Here is a 26,482-nt window from a genome sequence, read left to right as displayed (position 1 = left end):
TCATTATCACATGCGCAGGAACGCGAGATACCGAGATTAGGTACGGACCTATTCGGAACATGGCCTTATTCGTCAAACGCGCGTCTTCACAATGGCTTTCGTCTCTTTCAACCACCATCTTATATCAATTGTATTGATTAGAAGATAACCGTTTCCTAGTCCTAGATTCAAGCCCTCTTTTTTCTGAGCGGGGATGTGTCCTGCAGTGGGATGTTTAAAGGCCGAGATGAGATACCAAGATTATGTATATTCGAGACTTTGGCCATATTTGTCGACAGCGCGTCTTCACAGTCGCTTACACCCTCTCTTTCTTTCGTAATTTATCTTGTTTTTACTCACAGCGGACCGGAGAAGGTATATGCGTTTAGGGTGAGAGATTGTTTGTTTGTTTGTGCGCTAACAAATGTTCTTATTTATCACTAGAACTATTTGACCAATGCGGTTTTCTTTAATAGGTTTGTTAGTTTATTGTCAATGTTTCTTCGCTAGGTGTTGTGGCGTTTATCCGCTATGGAGCGCTACACACAGTAGTCAATTTTCGGTCGTAAAATGACCATCGAGTGTTCCTATTTATCTTCAAAACGGTATGATTGTTTTCAATACGGTTTTCTGTTATGTATTTGACGTCTATCTGTGATTGATAATCGAAATAAGTTAAATAATTATTAAGATAATCCCTCGACTAAAAGCTAATAGGAAGCGAAAACTAAAAAATATTTTTTAAAGGATAGATTTGACGCAAAGTTTGGCATAATATAAATAAAAACAAGTTTACAACTTATCCTTAGGACGTATGAAGGATCTACGTTTATGGACGTAGTTATGTTTGTTTTTTTGGTTTGAGTCACCTTAAGAGCCAAAAACACTTCCTCTTCTTTCCTTTTGGTCCATGCTTTTGTTCCCTTGTTTTTAGTTTTTAAACTTTATTCTAAACATATTACGGTATTCCACCAGGAGAGAGTATCGGAAGCCTATCGTTCTACAATGACTTAATGTTTCGAAATATGGCCGTGCGTAGTGTTATCTGAAAATGGTTCTTAACCTTACTGCCTTGGGAATAAATGCCAAAGTGCTGTGAGCTTAGTGACATTTTTGAGGAATTTAAATTACCTATATTATTATAACGTTATATGAACCGCATTTGGAAGTGTCAACTCCTGAAGTGGAAAAAGTGCCGACGTAGAGCTATTTAAATAGAAAGAAAGACAACATTTGGGAAAAAATAAAATAAAAAAGCTCGTGTTACGAAATGGTCTCAAATCAGCAAACTGTGAGTCTTGCGAACATCGTTGATATTCCTTTTGGACCATCTGGTATCATACATTGTAGAGAAATACATTAAATTCGTGGTTGGTTTTAGGAAAGATGATCTTTACTAGACCATCACGCTATACCTTCCTAGTTAACGTACTTTACTTACTAGTTAATTATATCCAGTTTCACAGCACAAATTACAGTAAAAATTAAAAGAACCTATGTACAGTACAATCAGAATGTTTAAAATGTCACTCGAGGATCGATCGCCTTCTTCCTTTTCCTGAAGCTTCTAATGAGAAAGAAAGAGAAAACCGATCTTTTGTTTCTAGTTCTGGACGATACTAGCAAACTAGTTTAAGTGTACAAACTGAATCCAACTACAGCCGAATCTACAAATAAGAATTCAAACATGACCATCGTTGCCAATTATGCCAATAGCGACAAATGGAATTCGAAATTAATATGGCGCCTGCAGAAAAAAACAAGCATTCAATTTTTAACCTGAAGTTATGACACGCGTACAAGACTGCCGTATTGGAATATTATACTCGTACTTAATTGCGCTATTAATGAATATTAAAATCGTTTCTTTTCTAATAATTATACTCGACAGCATACAAAAAGATGTAGTGAGTGATGTTTTGTTATCGTATTTTTTCGGGAAAGTTCGTATTTATCTTGCTGTCTCAACTAGCTTACTGAAATTTACTGAAGCTAGTTGAAAAGCAAGATAAATGCGAACTTATCCGGCAAAATACGATCGAAAAACATTGTACAGATACGTATTCTATTTTTATAAGACGTGTTTTTTTACTTACGTAGTTTTGTTTCGCTGCGTCGCTTTACCCGAAGTTTTATGAGACAGGATGAAATGCACTGCAACAAAACCATAAGTTTTTATTTAGATACGGCTTGACCCCCGCCTTGGGTCATTTCTGTCTGGTGCAAAGGTTGAACATCGTGGTCAACGGGGCAACGCGGCAAGCGTATTGGGGCACCTTTGCGCCTGGTGTGACGTGACGAGGCTGCTTGCTCCACTGACAGTATTTGATGTTGCTTTTATCAAAGGCTTTCATTTGTCATTTTTATTATAAACTAGCTTTTGCCCGCGGCTTCGTCCGCGTGGAATTCGGTTACCGCGGGCTGTTTCCTCGGGAACTGTGCATTTTTCCGGGTTAAAAAGTAGCCTAGGTATGTCACTCTCTGGCAAATAAACTATCTCAATGGCATCAAAAAATATTGGACAAATACCTTACCTATTATTTTTGTCAGTTAAACAAAACATGACAAAGATATGTATAAGTACTTACCCGGTTATAGTTATATTAGTTATTCTGTGATTAAGGTAGCTTTGCTTAGGTTGGAACTGGGTCAGCCTGTGTCAATCACAGAACTAATTCAATGAAAGAAACAGAAACGTCATGCGAACTAAAGATACGACCACAAATTTGACTTTTTAGCGTGTAAAAAATATGGCATTTATCTTCGCAACTTGGTCTGAAATGTAAGTTAAAGTAAACAGTTCGAAAAATTTAATGTTAATTGTTGGTTCTCTGTAAAATTTTAGGTTAAATCGGGAAGTTGAACTAAAAAAAGAAACAGAAACGTCATGCGAACTAAAGACGAGACATTTGGCGTGTAAAAAAGGTTTATCTTCGCAACTTGGTCTGAAATGTAGTTAAAGTAGTTCGATTTAATGGGTTCTCTGAAAATATTGATACAAAAATCGGGAAGTTGAACTTTGAGTTTGATAGTGATAGACAGACATGGGTAAGGTATAGGTGTAAGGTATAGGTTGTATGGTGTTGAAAATCCTGTACTATACTATAATTTAACCCATACTAAGGCTACAAGCTAAAAAGAAAGTACAAGTGATCTTGATTCTGAGTAGGAAAAACCAAATTTTTACCAAAATTTAAAAAAAAAAAAAAGGGTAGGTACACTTTTTTTGAAAACGCTCTAAGGGAAATTACGTATAATACAGGATTTTTTAACATCATGTATGATGTTTTTATTTTTACCGACCTCATGTATGTGCCCGACGACCTCAGCTCGGGTCATGTCTTCGAGCCTCGTCTCGTTCACATCCATGATTTCATCCGCCAGCTCCAGATTATCCCAGTTCCCTGCAGACGGCGACCCTGGGGAGAGGAGGTAGTAGTATCTATCAAATTATGCTTCTTATAACTAATACGAACGTCGAAAATCTACAACAGGTTCGGAAAAACCTCTGGTCAAAATACTCAGTTTTTTTTTTATAATTAATTAATTGCTATTATGCAAAGTCATCATCATGATCTCGATCTATACCTATACATCCCACTGGAGGTCAAAGGCAGGCCTCCTCTCGGAATGAGAGGGCCCAAAGGTACCATCAGCCAAATAAGTGTTCTATCAATTTTTAAACAAGTTCCCATCAAATGAATCTGTCGTTAACGACGAACTTTCAAGTTGACAGACATGTCTATTGGCATTATTGTTTTATGACATGCAAACGATTATCAACTTTAAGGTGTTAGAAGTTAGACCTCATATTTTACCTAAAGTATTAACTGACAAAATTGTGTTCGCTGTTACTATCCTTAAATAGATAGTGTTCGCCTCAGTGAACATGATTAAGACTATATTTTTGTATTTTTTAATGTAGAATTTTTTGGACTACTTATAATTGCAGGTAGTAGGACCTTGTGCAAGGTCCGCCCGTATTGCTACTACCATCTTGCTCGCTAATCCTGCCGTGAAGCAGCAGTGCTTGCACTGTTGTGTTTCGGCGTGGAGAGCAAGACAGCCGGTGAAATTACTGGCACTTGAGGTATTCCATCTTAGGCAACGCATCTGCAATCCCCCTGGTGTTGCAGGTGTCTATGGGCGGTGGTGATCACTTACCATCAGGAGACCCACTTGTTCGTTTGCCATCCAGTCGAATAAAAAAAAAGGTAAAGACGAGGTTGAATCATGAACTTTTTTCATTTTTAGGGTTCCGGAGCCAAAATGGCAAAACGGAACCCTTATAGTATCGACATGTCTGTCTGTCTGTCTGTCTGTCCGTCCGCGGCTTAGCTCAGGGACTATCAATGCTAGAAAGCTGTTATTTTGCGCGGATATATATGTAAACTATGCCGATAAAATGGTACAATAAAAAAAAAAAAAAAATTTTTTAGGGTACCTTCCATAGACGTAAAGTGGGGGTGGTTTTTTTTCTCATCCAAACCTATAAGGTCTTTTAAAACCATTAGGGGTTTGCTAAGACGATTTTTCGATTCAGTGATTTGTTGCGAAATATTCAACTTTAAAGTGCAAATTTTCATTAAAATCGAGCGTCCCCCCCCCCTCTAAAATCTAAACCGGTGGGTGAAATGATTTGAAAAAATTCAGGATGGTACTAAGTATATCAAACTTACAAGGAAAACTATAATGGCTAAGTTTGCTTGAGAATTATTAGTAGCTTCAGAGTAAATAGCAGCCTTTTAAGGTATAAAATATACCTAAACTCCGTATAAAATCCTTAGAAAAATATTACTTATTTTTTCGTAATGGCTACGGAACCCTATTTTAGGCGTGTCCGATACGCTCTTGGCCGGTTTTTTTTTCAATTTAAGGATTAAGCAGGTACAAGATCTATTTTTTTTCGGTTTATGGTAAATGGTAAAGGGAATCCTTATTAAATAGTTTCGCTAAGTATGTCTGTTTGTCCGACTTAGCTTGCAGACTTTTTTACTGGAAAGCTGAAATTTAGGATAAGTGCCCTTAAACAATAATCACGTCGAGATAGTGGTACAGTCACCAGCACCAATATCTGACACAACAAGCGTGCATAAATATTTGATACGACTCTATTTCTAGGGCCGGAAGGACGTGTCAGATATTTTTGCACGCTCTGCTGGGGCAGATATAATGCTGGTGACTGTACAATAAAATGAAAACATAGTTGACTACTTTTTTAATAGGGTCATCGTTAGTGCCACGTGCCCTAGCTCCTAGATAGGTAAATTTTAGGACTTTTTGGATAAGTAAAAAAATCCTAGCAGTTAATCGTAGGTATAGGGTAGTGATGTGCCAACTCGGGAAAAACAAAACTTGATTTAACTCGAGTTAAAATTCACGTAACTCGGGTTGAACTCGAGTTAACTGGATGAAACAAAGAGATTTTTCTGCCTACCCCGTTGGGAAAGAGGCGTGATTTTATGTATGTATGATTTTTCAAAGTTTTTACCAATTTATTCCCTCACATTCGCACTACGTAATAGTTAAAAGAAAATGAAGCAGACAAACAAAATGATATTTTTATGTTTCATTCAATTCTTTAATTTTTTATATTATTTATTTATAATGTATTGAGAGAGTTATACTATAAATATATTATAAAGTAAAAAAGGAAAATATTTCAAACTCGAGTTAAGCCCAACTCGATTTAACTCGAGTTAGTAACTCGAGTCGACCATCACTAGTATAGGGGTAAACATTCTGAGACAAACATCGTAAATAAAATGAAATGAAGAATGAAAAATTGCCATTTATTTTTATTAAACTTAAAATGGCTGTATTCATATCTTTGTTGCTGACTGTACCTACTATCTGTCGACTCAAGTGTGTGGCTGTAACTTTACTAATATTATAAATGCGACAGTAACTCTATCCATCTGTCAGTTACCTCTTCACACCTAACCTTTTAAACTAATATAGATAAAATTTGGTATGCCATAGTTTGTCATGATTCGAGGCCCTGGAAAGGCCATAGGACAGTTGTTATCCCGGAAAATTGCATAGTTCCCGCGGGGCAGCGATAGACGAATTCTTCGCAGATGGGGTCCCTCCCGGGCAATAACTAGTAACTAACATGCAAAAAAAGAAGCTGGGCTGAATGAAATATCAAAGCATAGCTCCAATTACTAGGACAGAGAGCTTAAAATTGTACACAGTGCTTCCTTTTATTACAGAATCAGAACGTAAGAACTGTTTTTGTCATCGTGTCGGAGGGCACTAAGGATGGATTTTGTAAAATTCCCTCGAAATAGGGAATTCTGCAATGAGGCCAAGCCGCGAACGCAAAAAAAAATCAGAAAACAGATCGTTCTTCAGGATTATCTACTTGGGAAAACATCATCACTGATTATTGGATATATTATCTAAGTAATAACACTAAAATTTAGCCTTCCACTTTGATTTAACTAAGTTTCTCACACTTTTAATCCCGAAACCCCCTTGAGTTAGCCATTGGCTTCCACCAAATCAACTTACCGTAGAGTTTCACCTTGTTGTCTTTCGTTTGTACCACAATTATAACATATCCCTCCAGGTCGACAGATTTACATTTAACTGTTGTCATTTTGTCTACGGCGTTTATTTGGGTAGTGGGAGCATTAAATGAATTCATCTTGGATGTTGTCAAAGTAATGTTAATCAGCTTTATAAGTGTTCAAGGGGAGGCGGCATGCTCGGCCAACGCTTCCTCCAGCACCATTTCAAACAGAATTTACGTTTTGAAAACGAATTTATTCCACACATTTTGCTATACACACACATCACTCAACCCGGTGAAAATATATCGGCCATGTCCGCTCGTCTTTAGAAACACGAGCTCACTCTCGAGCCATGGTTTTAATATCACATGATCATTAAATCAGTTTTAATTATTGATATTTAAGCGTATCGGAGGTGGTTTTGGTCGCTCTGCACTAGTCACGTTAGGTTTCTAGTTGGTGTCACCGTTTTCTGCATGATTTGGCGGTGCGTGTAATTTGCTTTGGTTTTTTTTCGCGTTCGCGTTCAACTGGGACCGGGTCGCAGCGTTTTTGGTTTATTAAACCAGTGTTTAATGGTTTTAAGCGTGTTTTTGAGGTTGAGGCCCACGGTCCCACGTCCGCGGACTGGGTGTTCGACGCGAATGATACGGCCGTCCCATTTTCGCACGATCAATAATGCTCCCTTCCCAGCATCCCTTCAGACTCCCACAGATACGCCGCCATTCACGTTACCATGTGCTCGCGCTATCATTTTCCAAGTAAAAATGCAATTTTTATTTACAAAAGGCAAAAAAAAATGGTTTTAACTTATCAGCAAAAAATATAAAAAAGCTTTGTGGCAAGGTCCCACCGAGATTTGAACTCGGATCGCTGGATTCAAAGTCCAGAGTGCTAACCATTACACCATGGGACCTCATGCTGCACGGGTCGAAATAAGAAAACGCATTGAACAAACATATAAATCGCCCAATATTGTAGTAAAAGTATGATTTTAAACTAATAATGGCTTATTATATGTTTATCTTTCCTGTAGATAACTTAAATGTATTTCATTCGTTGGCTTTAAAATGTAGAACAGTTTAGTTCAAAAATCAACGTCTAGATGGAGATACAACTATCGTGAAGTTTGACGTATTGTTGATTAGTTGAACGTACATCAGCGCCATCTATAAGTGACTTAGAAAACTGTATGAATTCGGTGTTGCTAACGTTAAAAACTACAGTCACATCTGGGAAGATGACACCAATTTAAAATTCTGCCTTGGAAATCGATTTTACGGAGATTACAATCCATACTATACTAATATTATAAATGCGAAAGTGTGTGTGTTTGTGTGTCTGTATGTTTGTCCGTCTTTCACGTCGAAACGGAGCGACGGATCGACGTGATTTTTGGCATAGAAATAGTTTATGGGACAGAGAATGACATAGGCTACTTTTAATTCCGGAAAAATGCACAGTTCCCTAGGGAACAGCGCGCGATAACCGAATTCCACGCGTACGACGCCGCGGGTAAAAGCTAATAATAAATACTTTTAACAAAAAGTAGAGTTAAACTCAACATCAAGGCTACTATCAGTACTAATTTCTTCAGTACTTACTATTTTCTTCCACAGTTAATTATTGTCACCTCCTATCCCGTATCTAGTAACAAGCGTATGACGCGTGTCCTATTAGTAGTCCATCGTTAAGAAGTCAATCCTGACACTTGTCACTCCCATACTGAATAGACTACAAAAAACAAAAACATTGATGTATTTCGTACCAGGATGACAGGTGTCAGGATTGACTTCTCAGCGGCGGACTACTATAACATAGATCAAGCGAGGTAGTATTGACAAATAAAAAAATACAATGAATGGTCAACAAACAATATATTTTACAGATAAAAAAAATTGACACACATACGTAACAAGGGGTATTCCTATACATACACATCTATGTCTGTTCGGTTAAGTTATTATTATTATTCCATGGTGGCTCATGCATTAAAGTCCTTGACTGTAGGTACAATCGAACGGAATCATCCCACCTCAAAATTGGTAGCACATAATTATACAAAGTCAATAAGGATCGATTGCTATCTGGTAAGTACTGAACGTTTAAAATGAGTTTCATTTTATTTGCGTTTCTAATGCACTATTTTATATATAAATTACGTGCCAAAATTCCAGTCATAGAATCAGTTCTCTTTTATTTCATAGTAATTATAATTTTATTGATAATTTTAGGTACATTAAGTGTCTCGGTTTTGTTATTTTTGTTCTTTTTTTGTTTTTTAATTATTTATTTGTTTTTGTTGAGATAAATAAAAAATAAAAAAATTTGTTCAGCATAGTTGTATGTGCACTCAGAGACGAAAGGGCCAGGCTGAAAACTCGGCTTATGCTGAGCCAGTCCCTTTTGCCACAAGCAATATTAATAGATTATATAGCAATGCCAGCAGAAAGTGGAATAAATGTATTATTTTAGTTTTTTTGTTTTTTTTGTGAGCAAAATAATGTTTCAGTTCATTACTTATTTAATTCATTCTCAAACTCCAAAGAAATATATAAAAAGGCTGATGGGAGAAATTATTTAATAACCTGCAACATTTAAAAATTAAATTGGATATTTTCTTTTTCCGAAAGGATTTATGTAAAAGAAGCAAATAAAAATGTTTTATTTTTACAAAGTAATTTCTGTAAACTATTAATATTTTCTATTCTATTTCTGTTTCCTAACTTTTTTTTCTACGTAAAGGAAAATTTTGATCTTATAATAGTAACACTGACAAAATGTCAGTTTGTCACTGTCTTCGCTGTTGTAAGGTTGTCATTTCGCCTATCTGATAACGTGATAGATGAATGGAAAATAATTAACACCGTCGCAGCGAAGTTAACGTGCGCCTTTATTCCGAATATTGTCGTCGCGTGTGTTAAATCTTAGTGTTTCATCGTTCGCATCGTCTCACAGTTTGCCATCATCAATGTGGGAAACAAAGATGGCGGAGTAAGAGATCACAAGCGAGCGCGTCGTCGTTGTGGCGTGTAGCGTTATGTGCCGTGGTACGCGGCTGCAGCCGTGTCGGAGCGCGTGAGGGCCGCGGGCGATGGGCGCGCCGGGCTGATGCCGCCGGCAGGCCGCGCGGCTATGGCGGCCGACGACGCACGCCCGTCGCTGGCTCTGTTTACAGCCGTGTTCGAATACACGGCGCAAGGAGGCGACGAGCTGACTCTGCGGCGCGGCGAGATCGTCGAGGTCCTCTCCAAGGACCCCAACATCTCGGGCGACGAGGGCTGGTGGACGGGCAAGATCGGCGACCGGATCGGGATCTTTCCAGCCGCGTACGTGACCGAAGAGGATCCTCTAGCCGTCACCTCGGTCATAGGGGACGTGGATCCGCCTAGGGTGTCCTTCTCGGAGCTGAAACTTGAGGAAGTCATCGGCGTGGGAGGCTTCGGAAAGGTTTACCGCGGTTTTTGGAACGATGAAGTGGTCGCGGTTAAAGCGGCGCGCCAGGATGCGAACGAAGACATTGAGGTTATCAAGGAGAGTGTTCTGCAGGAAGCCAAGTTGTTCTGGATGCTGCAGCACGAAAATATTGTGTCGTTACAAGGCGTGTGCCTGGAAGAGCCAAACTTGTGTTTAGTGATGGAATATGCCCGTGGAGGGTCGTTGAACCGAGTGTTGTCGGGTCGGAAGATTCGGCCCGGGATACTGGTGGACTGGGCCATCCAGGTGGCTCGGGGCATGGCGTATCTGCATGTGGATGCCCCTATATCACTCATACATCGAGACCTGAAAAGCTCTAATGGTAAGTCCATAAATTTAGATTCTTATATATTTTAAAGTTAAAAACCAAAGAATATTTAACAAAGCCCTCTGGAGAGGAGGCCTGTGCCCAGCAATGAAATGAATGTACAAGTCGATTCACAAGAGCTGGCATGAATGAAAGGATTGATGAACGAAAAGTAATGTCACTTACATGTCAGGATGCATGACATTTTCATGTTTGTGTGAAGTTTATTCAAGAAGTTAACACAGATATTTTCAATTTGGCGAATCTACCTGTACAGTAGGCAGTTATACAAAATGCTATTGCTATGCTCTTGGGTTCAGTGGCGTAACTATACCATCTGGGGCACGTGGCAAATTCTTTTGATGGGGCCCTATCAGAAGAAATCGTCACATTGTATTTATTTTAATTTTAAGTAAAATAAAATACTCAGGTATAATGTTAAGAAAATATTACTTAGCTTGCGGCATCTTGGGCCGGGGCCCTCTTGGGTCGGGGGCCCCATGGCATTTTGCCAGCCCTGCCACCCTATATTTACGCCACTGTTTGGGTTGGACTAAAGCAAAGGGGGTCCCGACTACATAGGTTAGGTAAGTTAGTGTTAAAGTTAAATATGGGACCCCCTTTGCTTTAGGCCCCATAATACCCATGCGGGGCTAGTGCGGATTAGGAACTTATATTTTAACTAGCTACCTGCAATTTTAGATGGCATAATTGACATTCCAGAAGTAGCATGTAATAAACAGACCTAATTAATCAACTGGTTCTATTTGTAAAAATATTTTTGTCACCTTTCTCAGTGAACTTAGTAAGCTTTTAAGTAAACTACATAATACTTCTTGTCATGTTTACCTACTATAAAACATGTGCAAAAAAGAACAATGTCAAAAAGAAAAATACTATATGATTATCATCCTTTTTCCTTGTTTTCTTAACTGTAAGTAGATGAAATTCTATTTGGAATGGCTTTCATTATTAATAAAAAAAACCGGGGTAGCCTACTGGTTTGACCTATTCCCTCTCAAGCAGAGGTTTGTGGGTTCAAACCTTGGCCCACACCTCTTTAGTTTTCGAAATTCATGTGCCAAAATACCATTGGAATTTACCATGAGCTTTACGGCGAAGGAAAACATTGTGAGGAAACCTGCACACATCTGTGAAGTACTTCAATGGTATGTGTGAAGTTCCCAATCCGCACTGGGCCTGCGTGGGAACTATGAGAGGAGGCCTGTGCCTAGCAGTGGGACTGTGGGACGTATATAAGCTGGGATGGATGGGATGACAAAAAGTCGTAAAAGATTTAAGGTTCTTCCTCTAGTTATTGCCGTAATACTGAATATAAAAAGAAAAATGTTTAAATGTTTAGAAATTCTCCATGGCTCCATGGTTTAATCAACCATTTTGAAATGTCACCCCCTGCATCGTAACTTCCAACACATTTGTGCCCCATTTACCTCTCGTATGTGGGAACTAAAAAAGTACTACATTCTAGTCTCATCTGTTTTAATAAGCACAAAAATACAAAAAGATAGCCCCAAAATACATAATTTGGTAAGGATCTGTGTCTTAAGCATATGAGGGGTTAAAGTAAAGTTGAGTGTAACTGGACTAGACCAATAGCTATATATGATTGATTTCGGTAACTGATGGCCACCCCTGTTCTAGCTTTAGAGTAGAATTCATCATTATGCCACATTAACTACAACTAAAATATCCCTGATGAAAAAACCAGAGGCCTTATTGTTCTAATGCCAAGTTTAGACTTGCAAGAAAAATCGTGCAAGTTCATTGCAAAGCCGTAAAGCCAACGAGTTTCAGCATGCTAGACAATAATGGCCTCTGAATAGGTATTCTGATAAGAAGGCCATGGTCTACTTACAAGTTATCAGAGTTCCGGAAACCCTGCATTCCTTGGGTTAACTGATAACTTTCCTGTCAACAATCAATGAAAAGGCTCAAAGAATGACAACATTAGGCCTTATCTTTGTTTACATTCATGAATTAGTTTTATGATAAAAGTTATCTAATACATAGAATGGAATATAAATCAACTTTATAGTTATAATATAACTGTTAATACAACATTTAGCCATTGTTCTTGTTACAAAATTTGTCCAAGCGCTCAATTTATCCCACTTTCTCTTCATTTTTAAAGGCACTGTTACACATGCTCGTTAGTAGCAAGAGAGCATGCTACTATCGAGCAAATGCTACCTAGTAGCATGTGTGAACAGGGCATGCTCGAGACGGGGGTGGAAGGGGGAAAGGTAAATAAGCAAGTGTGAATGCATTTGCTTCAGTCTATGCGCATGCTTAGTGGCATGCTCATAAGCATGCTACTAATGAGCATGTGTAACAGTGCCTTAATGGTATAATTAACCTTGTAAGTCCTCCCATAAATTATTAAGTATCAATCAATATCTGACAACAAAGTGTGCATAAATGCCTCATACAACTTATTGATAGAGCCTACCAGACATGTCAGTGGGGCAACTACGAAATTCGAAAATCGAAGTTCTTGTTGTGCCGTTTCTCTGAGACTACTATTTAATACGAGAGTGAGAGGGATAGTACGATACGAACTTCGATTTTCGACTCTGATATTTAATGCAAGTACTTATAAATTAACAGTAATAAAAGCTGAATGTACTCTATGAAGTAACCCGCGTGGGAACTATGGCCCAAGCCCTCTCATTCTGAGGGGAGGCCTGTGCCCTGCAGTGGGACGTATATAGGCTGGGATGATGATGATGATGTACTCTATGAAGTACTATTGCTACCAAACTAAGAATTCTGGGTACTGGAAACTCTGTTCTGTCAATCTTTAAAGTAACATATTTATTAATCAATGCTTGGAAAGTAGTTAAAAGACTGAACTTAGCAATATTGCATTATCCTTGCTGCATAGTGGTTAATGATGCATCGTGTATTATATACAGTGTATATATTATACACAGTGTATTACATGACTGCCCAATGAAAAAAAAGTGTATTTTTTAGGTTTGTCATTACATTGCATATAAAAACAACAATGACTGGAAGAAACTGCAGGAAGAACCCAAGGAAACCATCGCATTGTCATGATATTACTGTAACAATGTGAAACCTTGGTACCTACACAATTTAGTTTCTTCAACTATACACCAGAAAGTTTAAGACCAACACAATTTTTAGTTTCATTTTCATAAATTCTTCAACAAAATATCAAATTTAATACATCTAGTCCATATAAAACAATGTAAACTTATTATTTTTGTCTTTTGCTTGTTAGCAAATACTCTTTTCAATATATTTGTAAGGAAAAAGCATTTAATTGAGAATACACTTAAAAATATATTTTCTAATTTTGTTTTTTAAATGATAATTAGGTATTCTTTATTTCATAAAATTGAAAACCAAATGAATACTCAGTTTTTCACAACATGTTAATTAGCAAGTGAGAAATTATGCTAAAAATGTCTCGACATTTTAAAATTGCATGAACACTTGATGAATTATTAAAAATAAATTATTAAATTCACATAATTATATTTCTCTAACCTTGCCCTATTGGACATTGAGGAACTTTATCCTCATTAGTTTGACTTGAAAATTAATAACTCGACCTTCATTATTTGAGATTGTTAAAATCAAATTTAATTGGGGTTAACCATCTGACCATCTGCAGAATTTTTAATAGCCCTTATGCAATCTCCTGCCATATTGTTCAGCCCACACAAGCTTTGTTATGAATGTGCTTCGCCCACCACTAATCCTAGTTGTCAAATTATACTTTGAAAGTGTTAATTAGTGCTGCAAAGGATCTGTGCAAAAAGTTATTTTAGGGTTCTGTTCTGTACTTCAGTTGGTAATAATTGATCCCTTAAAGAAGCACTTGGGTGTCCATCCGTAGTCAAGACACTTTTTCTCAGGAATGTGTCAAGCTGAAATTTCAATTACCAATAATATTGTTTAAAAAAGTGTTTCTGTACTAATTTCCAGGAAAGAAAAACTTCCTGGTGGTAAGTACTTCTAGTTGTCTTAAGAAACTTGAAATTTTGTATAAAGGCATAAAGGTACATGCTGTTATCTAAATTTTTTATTTGTCTGTCTATATTAGTACCCATCTAAAATTACCCCACACTGCGTCTATTTTGCTTAGGAGTTCTGCTAACACTGGATATTTAAGATAGGTTGGATATTTGTACGGAACATTCGGTTTCGGTGCGCAAGTCTGATTCGCACTTGACTTTTTTTTTCTAATGAGGATATTCAGTTGTTTGAAAGCCCATTTTATTGATACGCATATATTAACTGGAAATCACATATAAATAAATTAAAGTCGAAATTGACAAAGTTTGTTTATGCCCTATACGAAATAAAATAAAAACACTGATTTACACACAGCGCTCGGCGCCTACTATGCGCACGCACACGCCTGGCTTGGCTACGGAGTCATTCTGTGGGGAATTAGTACAGACGCGCAAACCCTTTTTACTCTTCAAAAAAAGCTAATTCGTATCCTAGTTCTAATATACAAAACATAGCTGTATACCTCATTTTAAGCACAATAAAATACTTACTTTGCCATGTATATATTTCATTGAGATATGTCAATTTGTCCGTAAATATCCAAACTTTTTAAAGAAATTTATGAATTATATAAAAGCTGCCCTCTTGTATAATAAATATTGCTGTGCCCAACAGGGTCCATGATGATCACATATCCTTTTGTAACATCTATAACCATACATTGTGGAAAAGCAATAAAATATTGAGTATTGAATATTGTTGTCTCCTTCTCATTTTAGTTGATTATGTTGATAACTTAGTTGCCATGTGGTTAATTGCAAGTTGAATTTCCTACACTTCTAGCGTTTGAATTGATTTGAAATTTGATATACAAATTGTATAAATATTCAATGACAATACAAGTAATGACAGTCAAGATAATATCTCTATCATAGACCTTAAGCAAGTAAGAATTAGATATAATTTCACTTGCATTTTCCTGTATTCACGATTCTGTCATCTTCATTCTGTGTGCTTTATACTGAAAATTCAGTATAATGCACACAGAATATGAATAAGAATTGTAGTAGTTTTCCACTTTGGAGATAGTAAATTTGCTATAATTAATGTTCTTTTGATGGAATAGGAAATTATGAAGGTTTGATTGACGATTGTTAAGATGATAAAATTCTAGTTAAAAACATTCATACATATTTCAATTAGATTACGCATATAAACAGTTAATTCCATCACCCTTTACAAAATACCTTGACATGATTTATGCTACAAAATGTCCTACAAGTCAAACAATAAAATGTATGAAATGAATAATTAAGTAAACATTAACAAATAATAATCCATATTCAGTTGGAGTACTGCTGCTTTGTCAGTTCCTTATTTAATAATTGCATTGTAGTTGCTTTATTCTGTTGCCATTTTATCTAGGGCATGACTAGCTATTGTCATTTCTAAACGGACTACACTATCTTGTGCAATGGGCCTTATATTACTGCATAATTTTACTTTACTATAAATAAATGCATCATAATTATAGATTAAGATTGTTTTTTGGATTTTTTTTGTATTTTTTATTTCAATTCCAAATTTTTACTTTTACGGTCATCCCGTAAAACCTAAATTGAAAATACGAACTGAAAATATAGATGCACAGAATAACCAGAAAAATAAGACCGGCACTGGGAATCGAACCCAGGTCCTCGGTATTCCGTACCGCGTGCTATACTGCTACACCACTGCTGGTCATGCACAGAAAAATAAGACCAGCACTGCTTCGAGGACCTGTGGTTCGATTCTCAGTGCTGGTCTTATTTTTCTGGTTTTTCTGTGCATGTCCAGCAGTGGTGTAGCGGTATAGCACGCGGTACGGAATACCGAGGACCTGGGTTCGATTCCCAGTGCTGGTCTTATTTTTCTGGTTTTTCTGTGCATCTATATTTTCAGTTTGTATTTTCAATTTATAATTATAGATGCCTAAATATAATAATGACTGTTACTGATGACGTTAACAAAAATTGAGACACACTTTCTCAAGGCTGTTTGAAAACAACTGCAATATCAAAAACAATATGGAACACAATTGTGATGAAAAGCAAGTCTTACAAATGTGAGCTATATTAAATTAAAGAAACAGTGTCAAAAGTGACCCAGGCCTTATGATAGACATGGATAACTATGTCCTGTATTACTTTTGTGAAGGTTTCATTTGTACGTATTCTTTGAGATAGGATAGTTTTTATCCCGGAAGATAGTATGGTTCCCGTTCCGCGGGATAGCGATAAACTAGTACCTGGCTGACGAAATCGTGGGAAAAAGCTAGTAAGTAATATGTTATCATTTTTTGGTTTTCGGCTTCGTCCAATGGCGAAATGTGAGATCTCATCATCTCACCCTCACCCTCCCTTTTTTCACCACTATGTGATATTTGCCGAGCCGAGACCCTGTCTCATGTGAGATTGGATGAGATTCGACTTTACCCTCTAACTACCTCCCCCCCACCCCCTCCTCCTAATTTACGGATTTGTACCGCCAACAGTCGTGTTTATGTATTTTGTAACATGTCGGTGCCGAGCCCTTATCGCAGGTTGCTGGATTTGTGTACGGATTATTTGGGGTGTTCTCTTGTTTCGCATAATAGAATTTCGTTTCGCAGAAAAGGTTTCATATAATGTTTTTTTTTTCATATAACTTGTATTTTTACTTCGAATATTATTGTTTCAACGACTATTTACTTGAATGAAACATATTTGACAGAATGTACTTATAGCAGGCTGACCAAAGTGACCAACGCCTCTATTCAAAAACCTTCTCGTCCTCAGCCATCAGTTCAACAAGCTACGCAACGGTCACCATCCCTTTCAATCGTAGGTAAATAACAGTAATATATGCGTACTTAAGGCCGCACTGTGTATTTTCCTTCCCCCTTTCGCGCCGAATGGGGCGAAAACCCTTTTTGCGCGATCCAATCATCTGAAAGCTTCCTGCCGACCTGGCCTGGCACGTCTTGTCAATTTTCACCTTCGCTAAGTAAAAAGAGAGTGTATAAAGCTTCTTGAATGACATGACTAATTTTAGTAGACATTGCTACATTTGACGCATGTCACGTTAGGTGGGTTTGTGTTGTTTACTTTGATTGATATAGATATTTTACAGAATTTTATTACTGCAATTGAGAAATGCTTCCATTATGTATATTGCTCAAAGTTCAGACGCTCATCATCGTCAAAGGAGTCACTACATCTTGCATCAACAATTAAGATGAAAAACCTTTACAAGAAATAAGCCCAAACTGTTTCAATATTAGGTGTTATTAATTTTAAAATAACTTACATTTTCGTTTTCCTCCATGACTTAAGTTAAGACACCGATTAATGTCATTTGTCAACTTTTTGTTAAAGGGAGATTGTGTTTATCAAATTATCTTTCTTAAACAGCGCAGGTGACGACATGACTACTCGTCCATATCACAACTTGGCTTGTTTAAATATATGATAACGATGTACCAAACACGTGAAACGTACCTACGTTTTTAATGCCAGGTCAAGCACCGAACAAAATCAAAACAGGAAACTTTAACTAAGCAAAAACAAGTGTGATGTGAATACTCTAATAGACTGATCTTACTCGCGAATATTTAAATGCTGCTAAATAATTACATCAGTAACTTAAGAATACTTAAGACATGTCACAGTCAGCCTCCAGAACTATTAATCTGCCTAAATATCTAATTAATAGTCACAAAGCCTCGCCTGTGAATGGGAGCTCGTGCGGAGTTGACTCCTCATTAGAGAGAGAATTCAATTACGAATGAGTGCCGAGCTTTACGGCAGCCCGGTGCCTCAGTAATTGGGTTACATCTGAATATTTCACTGAACTTGTAAGTTGGAGAAAGAGTGGACAAATGTAACGACTCGGTGGATGTTTAAAGTGTTTTATTTTCGTGAGCGATTCTGATTTTTGCAAAGAATTGGCATTCGAAAATTGTTGTTGTTCTGGCTTTTTCTAAACAAAGTGTGTCTTGTCGAGCTAATATACAGAAATAATAGAAAATAAATACGAGGCCTAAAACAAAATTTAACCTTATGCCGCTTCCAAGTCAAAATTTTTTCTTCGTCAAAATCTCTTCGTAAAGGTCTTCTGGTATTTTTATTAACAATCCGTTGGAGCATACCAATTATAATTGTGCAACTTTTAATGAAACTATCATAAAAATGAATAGTTCGTACTTAAACGTGCTTTTATGTATTCGATAATGCCACCATCTACCATTATGTGTACTTGAAAAAACGACTACCATTTCGCCAGACCGTTCGGTATGGATAGGCATTCAAATTGCGTATTTGGGCGTAATATTGGACATAATATTTTGGAGCTTGTAACTTTTGTTTAATTTGGCTATTTGCCACAGGCTGATCGAGGCGGCACGAATTGCGAAGCGGATGTATTCAGCTTTGCCTTTTACGTGCGTTACCTGGCCAGAGCTTGAATTTATGTGGCTGAGAGGGCTGATGCTTGGCGCAAAACAAAACCGTCAACTAGCTTACCACATCTATGCAGGTTTTACTTTGTTGACTATCGTTTGGAGATGAAGCAAAATATCAGGCAGTTCATGGCATACTCGTAACATACCTTTTACACTATTTCATTTGAATTTATAAAGTTATTATTAAAATATTGAAAAAGAAAACTGTATCCTCATTAGCTTAATAACACTGTATCCATGAGTTGCATCTTTCGGATGGTTCCCTTAATTAAAGGTTATCTGACAAGGTTTAATTGCCTCGCTTTTTGGACATTCGTTATTTTGTAATTGTACAACGAATATTTGTAAATTACAGTCGTGCAAGCGTAAAATGAAGCGACAGCGGGACATCATGAAAGACATGACTATGTGGCGCCACCGGTTTCCCCATCAGATAATACGTTTTTGGATTAAGTGGCTATTATCTTTATGTTTTTTGAAATCTTAAGTATTTTATGCTTCTGTAATTCTCACGGTTGAGGTGCGTTGTTCGAGACTTTCTCGGTTATTGCCAAACAGTTTAATTTTCCAAGGCAATGAAAATGTTTGAGATCTTGGAATTTTCATCACTCTAAATTTGACTTTGATTATGCCTTCCGCCGCCTAACTTTGCCTAAAAGTTCATTGCCACTACTAGTACCACAAAAACTATAAAGGTATAATTCCTTAATGCGATTCGAACACAATCCGGGAGTATCGTAAAGACGTCGCATAAAAAATGTATCTCAAAAATGCGTCAAAACTGAGTATTAAGTAATGAACTTTTAGGCAGATTTATATGGCGCGTGGTATGGGATAGATTTCGACGTTGGATGTGGAAATAAACGCCGTATTTTTACGGCCCTCCTCAGAAATCTATAAATCGGGCTATATTTGTGCAAGTCGCTTTAGGAAGTTCTGCAGACAATCATGAGAAAAGACGGATTATCCCACGGTATCTATGTACTAAGCTTTCCTTCACAGACGTTTATAGAGAGCAGGTTTGGTGGAAATCGCAAGCATTAATCTTTAAACGTCTCGTCCGTCGGTCCGTTGTAGTTTAGTTAGGTATGTCTCATTTTCAGAACAGGTTGCTGATTTGTATCGTCTTTATTAGTCCGTGGGAGCGTCGAGGTATCGTAAATGCGTCTTCCGGAATAACTGTCTTGTTTGCCGCGAGATATTTTGATCAGTAAAGTTTGATATAAATACTTAATCTAAAACAGCATGAAACCTACCTTATATTAAAAAACAATTTCACAAACATTGTCCGAAAGTTGCATTTCTGATTTCACAACGCGAATGATATGTATCCAGCTGGCCAATAAACCAACAGCCCCTTATCGAATCGCCCACGTGGCTTTATCGCTATAAAACATCGACATAATTATCCCCTGCAATGCTAGCTTTGCATGCTGTGGCCGCCCCATACGTAACATTATAACTAATAATATTAACAGACGGGACCAGCTGTTAAACATTCCATTCACTCACGCAACTAAAACGGATTCAATTTTTCTTTGTTTCCAATTGGAATCCTTTTCGAACTGTTACCGCTCGATTGAAACCGTAGCAGAGATAAAGTTGCACGGTTTAAGGCATGACAAAGGTCATACAAGATCCGACTAGTGAAGATGAATGGATAAGACATCCGACCCGACTGGGGATAACTTAAAACGCCTATTTCGATAGAAAAGGGTACGCTCTTTTCGACTGGCTTTTTTCCGAAAGACAATTTTAGTTTCCTTGTAGCATAAGCAAATCTTTATTCGGTCCCCTGTGTTATTTTTGTCTTGTTACGTGACTCCAATATTAATTACACGACTACACGAGATTTGTTTACTTGTTTGTGGTTGACCTCGCTACCACGAGAGGTATTTTTTATTTGGCATCTATTTAAATTTACCTCGGTCTAGCGATCTGTCTACAAAGTGGTTTTATGTCTTCCTATATCAATTTGGAGAATCAGCGAGGCAACAGAAGAATGGATCGCTGCATCGAGACTTAATCCTCTTGCCCGCAATGCGGTGGCCAGTTTGAGTTGAATTTAGATTTTCAGCTGCGGATATTCTGTAGTTATTCTCATTGTCAGATATCATTCGGAAGTAATATTAATTTAATTATTAATAAAATATTACAGGAATTTGCGAAGCTTTGGTTTTTAGCTATGTCATAAGTGTCATAACAGAAAAGTCATTCATATCATAACATAACACGTAGCCTAAATCAAAATGCGGGATGGCGTTTTATAATAATCATCTTTTTTTTTTGTTATGTATAAACTGTACGATTAATCTAAAATTAAGGTAGACGGCACTATAATCGAGCCCATGGGTGGCGTAGGAAGTTTATTATTAGATATATTGATTCTACAGCGTACGTCTCCTATCTAGAGGGCATTGGTTACTCATTTTAATGTTAGGTTTTTTGTATCGATGTCTTTTTTTCAAAAGTCTGATATTTCACCGTTTCTAAAGCTTCTGATGCCATCACATCATCTTTCTTTATGTGATAAACAACGGGGTTCATTATGATGCTCAAACATTTCCATAATCAAAATCAAGCAGTATTGTGTTGCAAAACAGTTACACGAGAGGAGTCAACTTGTTCGGCGCACGCGTCGCGTTGACACGCGCACGGTGTTATTGTAACATTAGCTTTTGACCATTCGAGACTTGTTTATACACTGCCCATTCCGTTTTATGAGCATTATTCTCCGAGCGATCGATTTACATAAATATTGCAGAAGGCTTGTTAAAATTCTGGGAACGATACATAAAGTTGGTACGGCGTAGACTGAGTTGTGTGCTAGATTGTATTAACGTCTTCTTTAAAACTTAACAGGTTTTATATAGTTATCAGAAGGACTTGTAAGCTAAATACTAAAAAGAAAAAGAAGAGGAGACTCGTCCAATCTACTAAATATGTACAAACGTCCTACATCGTTAAATTAAATTTGTAATTGTTCCACTGTTTTGTTGTCTTCGCTTCTTTATATTTTTATAGTCATTCATTCTCTATTATTTTATGTTAATTCTTAATTTTACTCTTGTTTCTCGATTACGTATGGGATGTTTTCCGGCCAATGGTTATTAAACACGACATTGTTGCCCAAGGTCCCAGCTTATGAGCTTCTATAACGCGGGTTCATTAGTTCTAAGCAGTCTACACACTTCCTTCAGATTCCCAAAGTCCACCTTAAGTCGGGGCTCTTACTGTTCATGCTGCCAATTTCAAATGAAATGTATCTAGCCAGACGAAATATTTTGTCAGTTAGTATTCTTACTATCAGCCTTAAGGTTAGTATGTTACTGTCTTTTTATCGCTTTTTAAAACGATTCAGATTACAGATGAGTTCTTTGTTGGCGTGCAGTAAAAGGCCGTGAATTCCGTCATAAAGTGAGACTAATTGCGAAACGGACCGTAGCACAACACCGTAGAGAGGTACAATACAAACAACCTTTGTGCGCGTTATCACCCTGTTTATGACTGGACAAAAAGCTGGACTCGAATTACCTCTAACGGTAATGGAAATGAGCATGTAGTGTTATAGGAAAATCTTCAAACAATACAAAGATTAGACTTGAAACCAATGTCGCATTGTTCGTGGAAAAAGTTTTAGATTGGAGTCAATTGGTCGACTTCTGTGGGGGTCGTAGGCGTAACTTGCGAGTTGAGAGTATAAACCAATTCATAGTCCGATCCGATCGGAAATCTTTCCGCATCTTGGGAAAAGACAAACCTTGGCTATGATATTGATCTTATACAAATATAGATTCGGTTGTTTGTTAATGTTGATGGAGTGTCTATTTTATTGTTCTGGCTACCTAAGAAACTGATCGTAGGTACCTAAGTGTACGAGTTCTGTGATCATGTTTACATGAATTAAAGGCGATAATACATTTATTAAGGAATTCCCTCGTTCACAGTAGAAATAATAGTGTGATATAACGCCCACTGGTACAAGGGCCGTGGGAAAAATAACGCCATTCTCAGTATCGAATGTTTTTTTCTTAGAAATCATTACGTCACATACGGGTTATTATTTAATAACATACAGTACCTATTAAGTATTGATCTCAATGCCACTACGATGTTGTTGTGCTTGGATCATTTTATAAATCGATAAAGTTAGCTTCTACTAAGCTATACTTTTCAATATATGTATAGTTGTGATTAAAGTGGCGTTATGGCATTATCTCGATGGCGATTTCGAATCGCACTTGTCTGGTTTTTATAAAAAAATCGTCTACCTTGTCAATTACATGACTGATGACAGCGCAATAGCAATTAAGTTGAAAGTTCCTACACGACATGAAAAATTAACCCATCAACGGTGATATTTATAATAAACTATCAATATTTTCGCAAACTTGAGACAGTGACTTGTAAAACCACTTTGTGGTGTAATTAGTTGTGTATTGCTGCAATATAATAACCGTGCGTAGAATGCACGGGTAAAACCCAGCTGATTAGACCAGGAACAGGCGTCAATGCAAAGCTGGTTGGACTAAATTGATAAAAACTTGAGCAAGGGAGTTAATATAGTAATAAGACGTTGTAAATGCATTTTATTCAACTAGGTATTAGATTTAAACGAAAAGAAAAATATTATATATCTTCTCATCTAAACCCACCTGCAAGAAAATCCAGACCGTGTAGGGCTCCGTTGCAGAATGAAAATGTTCGTAACATCAACTGATTGACTGATTTTGAGCCAAAATTGTATTAGCTTAGCTAGTAATAATGTCAGATATACCGACCATCGTCGTGGTAGTGTAATAAAAACCAGTTTTATTTATATTTAATACACTAATCAGGTTAATTTCTTAAATGCGCACTCGCAGAGTACTATTCCTTACACATCAAACCGCTTAAGTCGGTCGTCACTTTTATCAAATCGCAGTTCACCTTTTAACGAAGACGCCTACACCTCACCAGCAGTGGGTGACTGACCCTGGTGTCATACTTCCTTTCCAACGGTACATTTAATTTACCTTTGTTTTAATTAAGTGGAGGTACAAATTCTGGGAAAATAACCTAACCTTTTTTAGAATGAGATGAGTCTGACTGAGAATGGTTACGGTTCCAAATTTTGATCTTATCCCTTATCCGTGTTATATTTTAACACCATGTGCATGAGCTAGTGCTCATGGTTAAAAACTGGATTCCACTGTGCGATTTGTGAAGGTACTTTACAGGCTAATACTAGGCAGGAATGGTCTACAACACAAACTCCAGATAAAGCTTCATGTAGAGGCGTGAATAGGCGGAACTTTCGTTGTTGCTTGTATGTTAATAGGTGTAGAACGCGGAGCTTGTTTGACGAAGCCTATTCTTATTTGTTTTATCTGATCCGCTTGCACAATTACTCTCGGGTTCAGAGTTGTGCAACCATTCTTATTTACCGAAATCTAATGCGACAACCTTTCAGATACTGACTGACGGATGTAGGGCAACATTCTAAGAAAAAATCGCCAAATCAACATACGCTAGAATGGTTTGTGATTAATTAAACGGATTAGGATTACCATTCGGAATTAGGTTACTAATGATTTCAAATGAATATTCATTAATGGCAGTAGTTACATGTGTAATAACGGCTTCTTGTTACTAGCGTGCGCCTCTGGTATCAGACGCATTTGTAATTGATGTGATGTGATATCTTAGTAGATTGCTTTTTATTTCATCACTAGAATGGTTTTTTTTTCGTGATATTTATCTCATTTTTTTTTTTAGGCTAGGTACTTTAACATGCTCATTTTCCAGTTCCAAATTGTAGAGTGCTAACTGTTGGCTGCATCTTCGTCTGCGATTTTTTTATGGCGCTGCGCTCCCACGGGAACTACACAATTTCCCGGGTTAAACCTTCTTCTCTTCTTCGTCTTTTTGCCGGGTTCTTGTATGGTGTACTACTGAAAGCGTCGAACTACCTCCATGCCAAATAACTTGTTGTCTGCGACTTCGCCTGCGAAGAATTCGTTTATCACGCACCTGCGGAAACTACAATAATTTTCCGGGATTAATAACTATCCTATATCCTTTTCAAAATCTCAAACCATTGCTGTACCCATTTTTTTCACGATGGGTTGCGCACTTTAAGCGTGAAAGCATATACTTAAACATAAACAACTTCATATCCGGCTGAAGCAAGTCGAAGCTTGAGTTATTTATTTTGATGAAAAGGCGCAAGGGCAGTTAGTTATCTTATCTTATCTTACAGGGAGCGAACTTTCGGTGGGGTTGACAGTAAAATGACGTTTTTTTTTTGTACATGCGGTGATTTTTAGTGTTGTTGCATGGGTCGACGCGCATCAAAAACTAGTGTTCCTGTTAGTAAGCAAGCTCTAGCTTTTTGAGTACATCGTTGTGTGTGTGGGAATCTATTTTGATACCTACTCAATAACTTAATAGCTAATCTTTATTACCACCAGGAACAACTTTCCAGTGCTTATTTGATTATAGTCAGCTTTATGGTAGAGAATCATATTTACATTATAAAACACGATTCTATAGGCTGAAATTAGTATTGAATTGAAGAAGCGTGAGCTTGGGATCGAATATCACAATCACCCCGGAGGTTAAAAAATAAAAAAATTGCGACATTTTTACGTCATCCGCACCAAAAGTTTGCTCTCTGGTTGTCTATTATCTTCTTTGATCTCCAGGATCCCCCATTCCTCATTTGAGGGCATTTTAATTTTCCCACATTAACCTCCTGGATCCTGGAGCTGATTTTGCCGAAACCGCAAATTTTCTTAAAAAAAAAATTAATATGTAGGGTAGGACCTATTAATTCGAGTTTTTTTGAAGAAATACTGGATTCGGCAAAATCACCTCCAGAATCCAGAAGCTTAATTGTCTCTATATTCTTCTTTTCCTATGTCGTAACTATCAGTCTGAGTCAAGCAAAGAAATGCGCTTACATCTTGATCGTGAGTCATTCCGGAAAGCACTGTCCACTTTACTAATATCGTAACTTGGCAAATATTGACATACATTAATACATCATTAACAGCTCTTATGTTAGGTAGTTAAATATCTCCTGGTTCTCATTTAAATGACGCACTGATTGTTCTACATTAATTTTCGGTTTGTTTTCATTTGCTAAATCAAGCATTAGAATATTTATGTGTCGATTTGTTAAGTTTCACCTTTATCTTGGATGAAAAACTATATATGTAAAACTTTCCAAATGCATTATGCCTTAACCGAAACTTAGAAATCATGGTTCAATGTTCATCAGCAATATCAGCTGCACATGTGAGGTGTTTAATGTAGGTACGGCTACGGCTAGCGATATTGACAAGTGATGTTTACCATAATTACACATTTTTCTTAGTTTGTCTTTACCTACGCAAGCTGCAAATCACTAAGTCATCGTGACTCCTAGTTTTTTGACACCGTTATTGGTCATCGGCCCGACGAAAATCACTCAGGATATACGTAAATATTGTGTTTGACAATCGTAAACTTGATTTTTATCTACTTAAGCGAAATATTGAAGTGTACACCTCAGAACTTGCAATTTATTAAGAACCATGAATAGAACAATCGCTGATGCCTAGTGGACAGAAGATACAAAAGTGAAATCCATACTTAGAGTAAAAAAGAGATTGTGAAGTTTCAAGAAGTTCGGTACCTACCTTCCTCTCCTGTCTTCTAAAAGAAGGTAAGTGGGGAAGGAAGGCGTGA

At 37.2% G+C, this 26,482-nt stretch overlaps 2 protein-coding genes and 1 non-coding gene across 6 annotated transcripts in view; 1 reads left to right on the top strand and 2 right to left on the bottom strand.

The window, feature by feature from the left end:
- Nucleotides 1-7,129, bottom strand: part of sdt (MAGUK p55 family member stardust) — a 233,774-nt gene extending 226,645 nt beyond the window's left edge. Inside the window, 3 exon segments of the mRNA XM_074089810.1 lie at nucleotides 2,076-2,133; nucleotides 3,283-3,398; nucleotides 6,496-7,129. Coding sequence (XP_073945911.1) covers nucleotides 2,076-2,133; nucleotides 3,283-3,398; nucleotides 6,496-6,631 — 310 coding nt within the window. The 5' untranslated portion in view covers nucleotides 6,632-7,129.
- A 212-nt stretch (nucleotides 7,130-7,341) lies between these two features.
- Nucleotides 7,342-7,413, bottom strand: TRNAQ-UUG (transfer RNA glutamine (anticodon UUG)). The gene has a single exon. It is a non-coding gene; the product is annotated as a tRNA-Gln (tRNA).
- Nucleotides 7,414-9,293: 1,880 nt separating this feature from the next.
- Nucleotides 9,294-26,482, top strand: part of slpr (mitogen-activated protein kinase kinase kinase slipper) — a 58,533-nt gene continuing 41,344 nt past the window's right edge. For all 4 annotated transcript variants that reach the window (XM_074089809.1, XM_074089807.1, XM_074089808.1 and 1 more), the window contains exon 1: nucleotides 9,294-10,296. In XM_074089809.1, the coding sequence (XP_073945910.1) occupies nucleotides 9,609-10,296 (688 nt within the window). In that variant the 5' untranslated portion in view covers nucleotides 9,294-9,608. The remainder of the gene's footprint in view (nucleotides 10,297-26,482) is intronic.

The sequence above is a fragment of the Choristoneura fumiferana genome, chromosome 7, assembly GCF_025370935.1.
Source record: "Choristoneura fumiferana chromosome 7, NRCan_CFum_1, whole genome shotgun sequence".
NCBI classification, from domain to species: Eukaryota; Metazoa; Arthropoda; class Insecta; order Lepidoptera; family Tortricidae; genus Choristoneura; species Choristoneura fumiferana.
The sequence above is the reverse complement of the archived record's forward strand: the minus strand, read 5'-3'. Positions and strand labels throughout refer to the sequence as shown.